General features: G+C 34.9%; 1 protein-coding gene across 3 annotated transcripts in view; it reads left to right on the top strand.

Moving 5' to 3' along the window:
* LOC136042116 (transient receptor potential cation channel protein painless-like) overlaps positions 1 to 13,338 on the top strand; it is a 62,246-nt gene that overhangs the window by 35,309 nt on the left and 13,599 nt on the right. For all 3 annotated transcript variants that reach the window (XM_065727018.1, XM_065727035.1, XM_065727027.1), the window contains exon 4: positions 10,855 to 11,106. In XM_065727018.1, coding sequence (XP_065583090.1) covers positions 10,855 to 11,106 — 252 coding nt within the window. The remainder of the gene's footprint in view (positions 1 to 10,854; positions 11,107 to 13,338) is intronic.

The following is a 13,338-nucleotide window of genomic DNA, read 5'->3' as shown; positions in this document are numbered from 1 at the left end:
ATTTATTATACAAAAAATCTGAATAAATTCAGAAATAGCGGAAAAGATCCTGAACAAGGGACGCGATCGAAATGAAAGTGATTCTGTTAAATTGTATTTGTACTGGAACCCAGACGAGGGGGGGGGTTCTGAGGTCTGTGGCCCCAATCCCGAAAACCCAGTTTTGATTTTCAATATGCGCTTCCTTATTCTTTTTTGTTCTGGAGGGGGGGGGGAGTGATAGTATCGAGCACAGAAAATTCGGCTCGTTCGAGTGACAATTTTTAGTTCTAGTAGCCTTGTTCATTTCGTGGTAACCTTGTTCAATTCAAAAAGTTCATGGTTACGCACTATAAGTGAGGAGCGATGCGGTACTATAGTAATCGAAACTCTAAGAAACAGATTCCAATAACAATAGATACATCAACAGAATTGAATTTTGATGCTTATTCAAAATATATAAAATTCATCAAGTTTATGCTACTCATCAAAAGTTACTAGTCTGAGAAAATTTGTCCGATTTTTTTAAAAAGGAGAAAACCCGAACATCAAGTAATCTTAATTTAAATACACCATGAGATTCAGCATGTCAGATTACCCTGTTGTAGAGGCTTCAAGCTTTTAAATACAAAGTGTCGAATTCTGAATTTTCTGCCCAAAAGAAAGATCACGGATGGGTGTTTATTTGGTGTTTATATTTGATGTATTTTTTTTTTTTATTGAACCAGTGATATTAGAAGATAGGAAGGATTCATTTAAACGAAAATGAAAAATTCTAGTGCTCCTTTTAAGTGGCCAAAATATTGGAGGGCAGCTATTCTCCCTTCCACGTAGCTTTTCTTCCCAAACTCGTCCAACCAGAATTTTGAGATAGCCTTTTATTTAAACATAGGCGAAAGATCTAATAGCTATGTCTTTGAGAATGACTTGATCCCCCCAACCCCCAGGAGAAGGGCTGAAAGCTGTGAACATTGCTCACCGTTTACGTATAGCGTTGGTAACTGGGAAGTATGCATAGTTTTTTGAAAGGAGGATCATTCTGGCAGGGGGAGGGGGCATGTGGGAGGATTTTTCCATGGTGGAACTGGGGAAGGGAATTTTCCGTGTGGGGGAAGGGAATTTTCAATGGAGGGGGAGCAGAATTTCCTGACATTGCTAAAAAGCCGATCTGAAATTAAAAAAAAAAACAACAACAAGTTTATTCAACTGAAAGTAAGGAGTAACATTAAAGCTTAAAAATAACAGAAACTATTAAGTATATAAGGGGGTTTACCCCATCCTCAACACCTTGCTCTTTACGCAAAAGCTTTTTTGTTTGATACTTTTGAAAAAGGTTATTATTCTAATTAAACAGCCCTTGTGTTTCAAAAGACGAATAGTCAAGCTTTAGTTTAAAGAGCAAGGTATTGAGGAGGAGTAACCCCCAACATATGTTTAATAATTACTGTTCGTTTTTAATTTTTAATGTTGCTTCTTACTTTCAGTTAAAAAAAATAGATTGGACAACATTAAAGAGCTGAATTGAAGCATAAAAACTGTATTTTTATGTCCAAATTGTACTGCGTATCTTGAAAAGTCGTTCAGATCAATTTTGATCACCGACATTTGCGCAGTGGGAGGAGAAGGGGATACAGCCCATGCGTCGATTTGATGATTTTAACTATTGTTCTATAGACTCCGTGATGACTCTACTGGTCCCTATACAGCTTACCCCCAAACTATTTACTCCCAAACTATTAGGAATGGAACACCGACATAAATTACATCACCATAACTATAACTAAAATCCTCCTACATGTTTTTTCACTTATTCTTGAAAGTAGAGCAAATACCACAAAATGTGCAATATTTCGTGGTCTTTCATTGATAATTCAGCATCGAACGGGTTTTTATGGCACTTGGTATTTACCAACTGACATATAGCGATCGCCAATTCTGTCGGTCTGTCTGTTGGCCTGTCTGTCTTTCGGTTCCGGTTTTGCTAGTTTAGGCACTTCCAGATAAGCTAGGACGATGAAATTTGGCAGGCGTATCAGGGACCAGACCAGATTAAATTAGAAATAGTCGTTTCTCCGATTCGAGCATCTGGAGGGGGGATGTTAATTCGGAAAAATTAGAAAAAAGAGGTATTTTTAACTTACGAACGGGTGAACGGATCTTAATGAAATTTAATATTTAGAGGGACATCGTGCCTCAGAGCTTTTGTTTATAATCCCGACTGGATCCGGTGACATTGGGGGAGCTGGAGGGAGAAACCTAAAATCTGGGAAAACGTTTAGAGTGGAGGGATCGGGACGAAACTTGGTGGGAAAAAATAAGCACAAGTCCTAGATACGTGATTGACATAATTGGAACGTCCGCTCTCTTTGTGGGAGTTGGGGGGAGGGTTAGTTCTAAAAATCTAGAAAAAGTGAGGTATTTTTAACTTACGAAGGAGTGATCGAATCTTAATTAAATTTCATTTCTAGAAGGACTTCGTAATTCAGACCTCTTATTAATCCCGATAGGATGCAGCATCATTGGGTGGGGGGTTGGAGGGACTGGAAATCTTGGAAAACGCTTAGAGTGGAGAGATCAGGATGAAACTTCATGGGAAGAATAAGCACAAGTCCAAGATACGTGACTGACATAACTTGACACGATCCGCTCTCTTTGGAGGAGTTGGGGGAGGGGGGAATTCGGAAAAAATAGAAGAAATGAGGTATTTGTAACTTACGAACGGGTGATCAGATTTTAATGGAATTTGATATTAGAAGGATCTTGTGCTTCAGAGCTCTTATTTTAAACCCCGACCAGATCCGGTGACACTGGGAGGAGTTGGAAGGGGAAACCGTAAATCTTGGAAAACGTGAAAATTGAGGCATCCTTATCTTACAAATCGGTGATCGGATCTTAATGAAACTTGATATATAGAAAGATTTTATTTCTTAGATGCTCCATTTTCAATTTGAATTGGATCCGGGGAGATTGGGGGTTGGAGCGGGGAAACAGAAATCTTGGAAAACACTTAGAGTGGAGAGATCGGGATGAAACTTGATGGGAAGAATAAACACAAGCTCTAAATACGTGATTGACACAATTGTAACGGGTCCGTTACCTTTGGGGGACTTGGATGGATTTCCAGTGCTTTGGCGAGTTCGGTGCTTCTGGACGTGCTAGGACGATGAAAATTGGTAGGCGTGTCATGGACCTGCACAAATTGATTTGATAACAGTCGTTTCCCCGATTCGACCATCTTGGGGGCTGGAGGGAGAGGAAAATTGAAAAAAGAGGTATTTTTAACTTACGAATGGGTGATCAAACCTTAATGAAATTTGATATTTAGAAGGACCTCGTGTCTCAGAGCTCTTTTTTAAAATCTCGACCGTATCTGGTGATATTGGGGGAGTTGAAGGGGGAAATCTTGGAAAACGCTTAGAGTGGTGAGATCGGGATGAAACTTGTGGGAATATTCATCCTATATACATGATTGATATAACCGGAACGGATCCGCTCTCTTTGGGGGAGCTGGGGGGCGTTAATTCGGAAAAATTGAGGTATTTTTAACTTAAGAACGGGTGAGCAGATCTTAATGAAATTTGATATTTAGAAGGGATTCATGTCTCAAAGCCTTAATTTTAAAACCCTACCAGATCTGGTGACATTGGGGGAAGTTGGAGGGGGAAACCGGAAATCTAGGAAAAGTTTAGAGTGGAGATATCGGGATGAAACTTGGTGGGTAGACTAAGAAAATGTCGTAGATACGTGATTGACGTAACCGGACTGGATCCGCTTTCTTTGGGGGAGTACTTTCACAATCAAAATTGTGAGACAGCCATTTTGTTCACAATAGTCCAAAGAAAATATAACAATGTCTTCAGTATGGACACGACTCCCTGGAGCCCAGGGGCAAGGGCTGTAAATTGTGCCCTGGGCATATAATGGTGGGGCTTATTTGATTAAAAGTTGGAAGTTTTAGTGACTTTAAGACTCAAAAGTGAACGGAGGGCAACAAATACTTTATCACAGTAAAGTATTTGGGCAGTTAAAAGTCAAAAAATAATTCTTACTTCCTAATATGCAGAATAATTGTACCTAAAACATTTTGCATTCAGACCCGCTAAACTTTACCCTCCCCCCCCCTAATATGCAAATATATAGCCCAAATTCGTTTCTAAAGTAACGAAGAAACTGGTTGGTTCTCAAGTTTACGCATCACAAACTTGAGCAAGTGGCATACAATACACAAGTGCTTTGGCGAGTTCGGTGCTTCTGGACATGCTAGGACGATGAAAATTGGTAGGCGTGTCAGGGACCTGCACAAATTGACTTGACAAAATCGTTTTCCCCGATTCCACCGTCTGGGGGGCTATAGGGAGAGGAAAAATTAGAAAAAATGAGATATTTTTAACTTGTGAGTGGGTGATCGGATCTTAATGGATTTTGATATTTAGAAGAATCTCGTATCTCAGAGCTCTTATTTTAAATTCCGACCGGTATTAAGCCTCTGATTTTTCCTTTCAGATCAATCTATTGATTCTTAGAATTTTGCTAGAGCTAATTCTATATGAGCTCTTGGTTCTTCCGACCTCGTCACAAGTGCCATATGGGCTCTTAGCTCTTGTTTGGATGGCTTTTGTCAACACGTAAGATAATTTCCAACTTAGGTCATGATGAGGGGTTTGACTGTCTTAGAACTAAGTATGCTTGCCTTCTTTTGCCCATAACAAAAATTGTCTTCCTCTTTATTACATTTTCAGACTTCCAACCATGATGCAATACATTATTGACCGATAGAAATTCATTCACATCTCAAATATTTAGTTTCTATGATTAACTGCTTTATAAGTGCATTGTCTTTTTTTAGCAGACGCACGAAATCTTGTAGCTTCTGTGCAAAATTAGAATAATTAATGTAGTTATAAATGCGATGATAATTTCTTATCCACAAAGTGTGACTAAGGCCATGCCCTGAAGAGGGGTTGCAAGGTTTGACCCCCCCTCCGACGGAAAATCCTAGATACAGCCTTGAGTATGATGCACATAAAAAGGAGAAAGCAGCACAAATTCGGCCATTAATTGTTACCACATCAAACGCCCTCAATTGCAAAAGAAATAATTTTGATTATAATGTCAGCCGCCAAATGTATTCTCCGAAACTGGAAGGCCCGACGCATTATCCTGGGATATAGGTTGTAATCACTTCTTAGATTTAACTTATGTGTCTCTATTCAATCTAACATAACTACAGTGTTTTTACCCATGCCCGATTTTGAGAACAAAGCTAACCTTTGACTTTTCTCACGATACTTAATCCATATAGAAATGTAGCCAAAATTTGTCCTTAAAGAAAATTCAAAATCGTGAGAAAGGTTAAGTGCAAGAAGTTTTTTTTTCTTTAGTATCTCACTTTTCGTATCCCTGTTTTAAGTTTGTTTTGATTTCTTTTTCTTAAAACCTATACTATGAAGCTTCTTCAAAGTATCAGAAGTCAAATAGTTTGTTTTTTTCAATGCCTTGATAATTTTGCGAGATCCTAGCTGAAGCTAGATCTTGCGGAATGGCATTAATCGTAGAATGCACAAATTTATTTATTAAAATAATGCATTTTTAAGATACGTAAAGAAAGTATTTTTCCTGGACAAATTACATAATACGCAACTCCAACGTGCATCCGTATTCGTTGAACAAGCCATCTTTTTTTATTATTAAATTGTTGTTCCGTAAACAGTTTAGGTCGGCTTTTTGCAACTAGATTGCGATACGGCAACCCATTAAACCTTATAAACATATTTCAGAAACCTCATAAGGCTTACTATTCTATTTTAACATCGTCGAAATAACGTCTTTGACGATTAATTAAAATTTCTGTGACGTGGGCCCTGCACCTCCTGCTGAAATGGCAAGATTTTTTGTAAAATTAATTAGAAATCGGTCATTTAGTCAACCTAGGATTCAAAGCCCCTAAAATAAATCAATAGGTTCTCCTCTTTTATTAGTGACGCTATATTGCTTCGGATGACACATATAGGGGGTATGCTTGAAATTGCAAATCTCTCAAGACGTTGGTATTTATTATGTACACCTGGGTGTTACGTAATACTATTGGGTATGTTTTTTCTTCAAGATTTCTTTGGTTGTTATGTAAAAATTAAATGTTTAAGAACCTAAGGGTAGGGCTCGCCAGTCAAGTGGGGAAACCGCCGGTTGTAAAAAATTAATCCCCTAGAGAGAAGAGTGGTAACCTAGAAAAATATACAACAAGAAAAAGATTGTTTTCGATTTCGAAACATTTTTGTTTTCGAAATCAAATGCTAACAATCTCGCTCTTTTTTCGCATCAAGACGTTTTTCTTCATGACATTCTTCAAAACATTTTTCCAGATGTTTTTAAAGACATTTTTCTTCAAGAATTTTTTCTTCAAGGCTTTTTCAATAAGTTTCAAGGCAGACATTTTTTTAAGTCTTTTTTCTTTAAGACGTTTCAAGATATTTTTTAAGAAATTTTTCTTCAAGACGTTCTCGTCAAGATTTCTTTAATAATTATCTATTCAGGTGCCAGTCAAGTGGGGAGGCCCGGGATGTAACTGGGAATGACACACGTGGACGTTACGTGATACTTTAAGAGATGTTTTTTCTTCTTCAAGGCCTATTTTCCTTCAGCGTTTATTTTTTTCAATTTTTTTTCTTCAATACGTTTTTTCTTCAAGATATTGTAATTTTTCAAGACATATTCTTCGAGATTTCTTTTTTCTTCAAGATTTTTTCCTCGGGGAACCTTTATAATCCGTCATCAAAGGTTTTTGTCCGCTGTAGGAATCGAACGTAAGACCCAAGATTTCTCCAATGGAATGGTGCCCTAGACACCTGAACCCATAAATTATTGCTGATATCATATTCCAGGAAATAAATGCTATTTGATAGGCTGTTTCCTAATCGGGGAATTCACTGGATTTTTGCTAGGATCAATAAAACTTTGAATCGCGTGGTTCCTGTTTAATGTTCTTGAGCGCTTGCCATCTGATGTTACATCATTGTTATGTAATTGCCTAAATCGATAACCTCACTTTTGCTTCTCTGCATTACCATCGGGATAAAATCTATGCAAAAAGCTTTCATGATATTAATGGAAGGCTTTAGTTAAATGCAAACTGCAAAAAAAGAGTCTAGGGGAAAAGTCGCCCCGTTTTTTTAAGGACTCGGCCTTTTACTTACATGCATTCAAAAATGGTTCATACATTCTTTGATTCGTATACAATTGTTTTAACAGCTAGAAAAACAAAGTGGTTTGTACGGGCATTTTATGCACAGTCGTCCTTTTTTTTCTTTTTTTTTTTATTGAATTTGGTCTTTTTTACATGCATTCTAGAATGGTTATTATATTCTTTTATTTATATGGGACTTTCCATTTCACTGTTAGGTTGTGATACACTATGAAAGTTCATGCCATCGTGGCATTTTGTGGCTGCCGTCTGGCACCCTTTGGCACCAACTATCATTCCTAAAGTATCTTCAACCATTTTTCTGCAAAAATAACCCTATAAACTAGTGGTTTGCTACTGTGCCGTCTCAGAGGTATGTCTTATGACTTAACTGAGTGCCCTATACATGATTTCTAAAAGGGGAGTTTGGATTAAATTTTGGCAAATACGATGATTTGTAGTGCTAACTTCAAATAAACACTACAACAGAGAAATAGCTGGAATTTCATAAACATTGGGAGAGGGATCAACAAAGTGGGGGACTGTTTTGAAATTCGCCACAAAATGTTTTACCGCAAAGAGGCAACCTAATAGTTTCAGCACAGATTATCAACTAGGTTTCACTAAAATCTGTGGATTTAGATAGTAATATTGTGCCATGGACTTTCAAAACTCTTTTGTTCTTGGTAAGGAAAAATATTTCCTCTTTTATATTCTTTTTTCTGGCCATAAAAATGTCATTCATAATTTGATGTAAGACCTTTGTTATTTCTTCCAATAGCTGGTGGAATAGCCCAATCTAATAAAATACCAAACGTCTGTTAAGAACTGTTTTTCGTGAAACTCTAGTAAGTTATCAGAATATTGATGGACTTGAAACAAATTGTATTTGTATTATAAGAAGAATATAAAATAATGCTTGTTGTTATTATTGTTGTAAATACTGTGCTACAAACTTGCATATTACGCAAAACTTCTCATCAGAAATCATGATATATATATATATATATATATATATATATATATATATATATATATATATATATATATATATATATATATATATATATATATATATATAAACCCTCTAAAAGCTATTATATAGAAAACTTAATTTTTTGCAATGCAAACTTTAATTAGTTAATATATATATATATATATATATATATATATATATATATATATATATATATATATATATATATATATATATATATATATATATATATATATATATATATATATATATATATATATATATATATATATATATATATATATTGGTGTTACTTGGTTGTTTTACATTTGTTTTTTCATAGGCATATATTTTGGGGGTGATATCTAGCACGGGGATGCCGTAGGGAATATATGGTAGGCACGCCACTTGCCTGGGTAGGGAATTTAAAGTGCCGAAACCTTACACGCAAGTGCGTATTCTCCTGATGAGCTCTTGTGTTGGGTTGTCGCTTCTGAATTATTTGTCTTTTTTACTGTTTTTAATATTTGGTAAATGACGACTTATCACACGACTGCCTGTCCATGGATTGTTCTTTATGGTTGATTGTGTATGGCTATGCTGTTTGACCTATGTAATCGCATGAATGAGTAGAGTTAAGGCCTCATTCAAGTAATGATCTATATTAATTACTAAAGTAGGAAAACAGTCTTCCTTAAGTCCTTCTGTCTTTTTTTATGGTGAATGTTTATTTATATGTTTGTGCTGTTGCATTGGTGATTTATTTTTGCATATATATATATATATATATATATATATATATATATATATATATATATATATATATATATATATATATTCTCTATCTATATATAATTCCTGTTATCTAGTAAAAGGTTCTTAAAAATAGACATTTATAATAAAAAAGCTATATGGACAAACTGCTTTAATACTACAGTTAACTTGAGATGTTACAGCTTGGATATGATTTTTGAGTTATTTGAATTTGTTATATACAATACTTATATAAGATTTGGGGGTGATTTGTACAAGCAAATTATGGAAATTCCCATGGGGGGAATGCCAGCCCATTTATAGCTGACTTGTTTTTAAGTCAACTAGAATATAAATATATGATGGATAAGAATAATCCAATTAATTTAAAACATGCTTTGTCAAATAATAAAAGATATTTAGATGATATTTTGGTCTTAAATTGTAAGAATTTCATTGATATTTCTAAAAATATATATCCATCAGAGCTTATTCTTGAGCCTAGTCATGGCACTGGTCATGAAGATCATTTCTTAGATTTAAATATTAATATTTGTGATAATAATAAATTAAGTTTTAAAATGTATAATAAAACGGATGATTTTGATTTTGAAGTGATTAGTTTCCCATTTCCTGAAAGTAATATACACTCAAATATCACATATTCAGCGTTTTTCTCAGAGTTACTTCGTTATGCAAGGATTTGTAGTAATTATATTGATTTTAAAAATAGATGTAAAATCTTAAGCCAAAAATTGATATCAAGAGGTTTTTCTGCAAATAAATTAACTTGGCAATTTTAAAAAAATTAGTTTTCATTATAACGAACTTTTAAATAAATATCAAAAGAATTATCTAGAAATACTTAAAGAAATTTTTAACTAATTTCGGAGGTTCGAGAAATGTTGTCACAGCGCCATTTATTTTGAATTGTGTTTCTAATTGAGCGGATTTTCTAAAAAATTAGCCACATGGTAAAGATGAATTCTATAATTGTTTAGTTCATTCAGGTTTTTTGCATTGTGTCAATATTTGTGATTTGGTAAAATTTATAATATTTAGTTTACCTATTGTTGCTAAAGGGAGGGATATATTAACAGGATAAGCTTGTTTTTGGTTTTACTTGGTTGTTTTACGTTTGCTCTTTTTTTTCATAGGCATGTATTTTGGGGGTGATACCTGACGCGGGGATGCCATGGATATTCTGTGGTAGCCACAACACTGTGCTGGGTAGAGAATTTATAGTGGCGAAACCCTATATAGGCCAGTGTATTCTCCTGATGAGCCCTTATGTTGGGTGTTGCCTCTGAATTATTTGTCTATATTATTTTTTCTATTGTTTGGTAAATGACGACTTATACTTATTGACGACATGACTGCCTGTCCATGGATTATTCTTTATGGTTGATTGTGTGTGGCTATGCTGTTTGACCTATGTGATTGTATGGATGAGTAGGGTTAAGGCCTCATTCAAGTGCTGGTCTATATTAATCACTAATTTAGGAAAACAGTCTTCCTTTTCTCCTTCTGTCTCTTTTTTTTTTTTTTTTTTTTTTTTTTTTTTTTTTTTTTTGTGTGTGTGTGTTTGTGCTGTAGCATTGGTGATTTCTCTTTTCATTATATATATATCTTGTTTTCTTTTTCCATAAATTTATCTGAAATACCATTGAAATCTGAAAACATTTGAATACACTTCAAAGTTGGCTTTTAGCTACCAAGAGGTATTAAGATTACTTTTCAAAATATAAGGAGGGGGGCCAATTTCGCTGTTTTTTCAGTTTTTGCTTAGAAAAGACAAACCGGGAATTTTCAATGATAATACTAAAAAATTTTATTTTTCAAAATCTAGAGAGGCAAAAACATCAAGTCCCTACCCCAATAGGCACCCTTACCCAATATTTTTTTTTATAATGCAAGCCAAAAAGATTAAAAAACGACAGTAAATCCAAAATACTTTTACAACTAGGTCAATGCAAAAAGTGGCATGTCAGGTCGAACCCCACTGCATGAGCTGATTACTGAATGGAAAGAAGAAGAAAAGTCTTTTTCAAGGTGTTTTAATGAACTGGTGAATCATCCAAAAATTGATATAAATATTGAAGATGATGACGAAGCAACCCCTCTTGAACTTGCAGTTGAACGAGGCCTCGAAAATATCGCAAAAAAGCTTTTAAACTTGGGTGCTACAGTTACAGATACAGCACGAGCTTTGATAAACGTAAGTACCTTTATTCTCATAGCTCATGCGCTTAAATAAGTTCTAAGCTAGCAGATTTTGAAAGAGTTTGTTTTAATTTTAAAGTAAAGTTTACTAACCATTTAGCATTATGTACAACACATACACAAATTAAGCAAAATGGGCCTCTACTTGAAAGTGTTAAAAGAGCCTTTCGTGTCTTATGATACGTTTGTATTTTAAAGCCAAGCTTATGCATCTTGGGTGCTCCTTGAACTAAAGAAACACGATTTTGAATTTTGAAAAAAGAAACACACATTCAATTAAAATTTTTATTAGTATATATTACTCCCTCTTTTATTTTCAGGAGAAATCAAAATAATTCTTTCTTGCTTATTACCTATGGCAGGGCCACTATTAAGGGGGTACAAGACCTGGGGAAAACTAAATTTTGTGGGACATTCGCACTACATATCCACTGATATTAAAACCCTTCATCGTTATGTTGAGCCACACTGGGACGCATGACAGCGGATTTTTGGAAGATTTGGCGGACCAATACTTCAGGACGATGCAATGACTATCGGTTAAAACCTGAAGTTAGAAGTTTTCCCTCACTCATAGTTATGATTTACGCTTCAAAAAACATAGCACCATCTCACAATTACAATCCCCTAATTTCTCCATTTGCTCACTAGATTGGTATCAGGAATCTCTTTGTTTTTTTCCAGTAAAATTTTTATCAAAACAGTTCATGGGGATCATCTTTATTCTCGTTTTTGTTATTCTGCTGGCCCAAATTAGTCATCGCAGCTCCATCCACTCTTGCCAATCTCATAGTTCTTAGATTATTCTATAAAAGGACACGTAATTCTTGTAATATTAATTAAGGCTAGCCAGATAAGATAAGGCTAGCCGGCGAAAAATTTTGAGTCAAAATTCAAAACCTCACCAAGTCAAATCAATACCTTCTGTGGATGTATTTATTCATACTGACTGACTCAGACAGGAAATAACATGGAGCGGAGGCCAGATAGATTCTAGTAAAGTTGCAGATCTCTAAAGTTGTTTTCTAGGTTGCAAAGCGTAGTGACTTTACTTTAACTGCAGAAGTTACTTGAAGTGACATCCACCGGAAACGATTGTGAAGTAGCTACGGGTATAAACTCTCATTGTAATGGTATAATCGTCATGAATTTCAGTTGCGTTCATTACTCTTTCAAAATAATCTATTTTAATAACACTTTGAAAATTTTTCAAGCTGATATTAATAGCAATGAGGACGATCATGCACAGTTACTTCACTAAAGAAGCTCGTTAACTATCTTTAGTAAAAGTTACTAAAAAATTAAATTCAAAGTTACTTTTCAGTTGTTTCAGCTACTACAAAAAGTCAGCTCTAACTAATCAAATACTTTTTCGCAACTTTTAGTTAATTTTGTTTTTGTTGCCTCCTAACCGAGTGGTTAGCGCATTGGTCCCAAGAAGAGGAGCTAGAGTCCTGGTCTCACTGGTTATTTGGTTGGGAACAGGGCTCAATGGTGTGACTTTGTGAGCTTGGCAAGGGTTTGCCCAGTTCTAAATGAGTACCTGAAGAAATCCGAGGGAAAAAAGTGGAATTGTCCAATTAGCGTGGTCCCTAACCACGCATCGCACTCCCGACCAAAGGCAATGAATAAGGAAATCTGTACCTACTCAAGACCAACTATTGGTCAACATGCAAAATTTTTTTTTGCTTTTTCTTATTAATTTGTTAAGGGCGTTTCTATAATTTTTATATGGTTTTGAACATAATTTATAATTATCATTATTTAAAGACTTGTTATAAAATTTATCTCTTTTATCAATGCAACTTAGCATACTAGAAGACAGTTATGGTTGTTTAGTCACTTATGCATAACCTTCATAATTTTTTTTTGAAAATAATGGTTGAATTAATAATGATCTTCAATCAGTCATTTCTTGCTTATTTCCACACTTGTGCAGTGGCATGACACTTGCCTGCTTCAAAGCATCTGGAATTCAATCCTTCTCTATTGAAGGATTAATCAACAATAAAACTCATGGTAATAAATTGCAGCCTACAGCTTTTTACGCTTTAAAACTTAAGCCATATATCCCAGCAGAGTTCAACTTTTTTCTCTTAATGATGTTTTTAAGTTCCAGCACAGAGTAAGGCTCAATAACCATTGCTTTTCCAGACCCTCTTCCATCAATAAGTCCTTCACTTACATCCACATCACTAAACTGACCAACATGCCTTCTAATAAATCT

Source organism: Artemia franciscana, chromosome 2 (genome assembly GCF_032884065.1).
Source record: "Artemia franciscana chromosome 2, ASM3288406v1, whole genome shotgun sequence".
In the NCBI taxonomy this organism is placed as follows: domain Eukaryota; kingdom Metazoa; phylum Arthropoda; class Branchiopoda; order Anostraca; family Artemiidae; genus Artemia; species Artemia franciscana.
The sequence above is the reverse complement of the archived record's forward strand: the minus strand, read 5'-3'. Positions and strand labels throughout refer to the sequence as shown.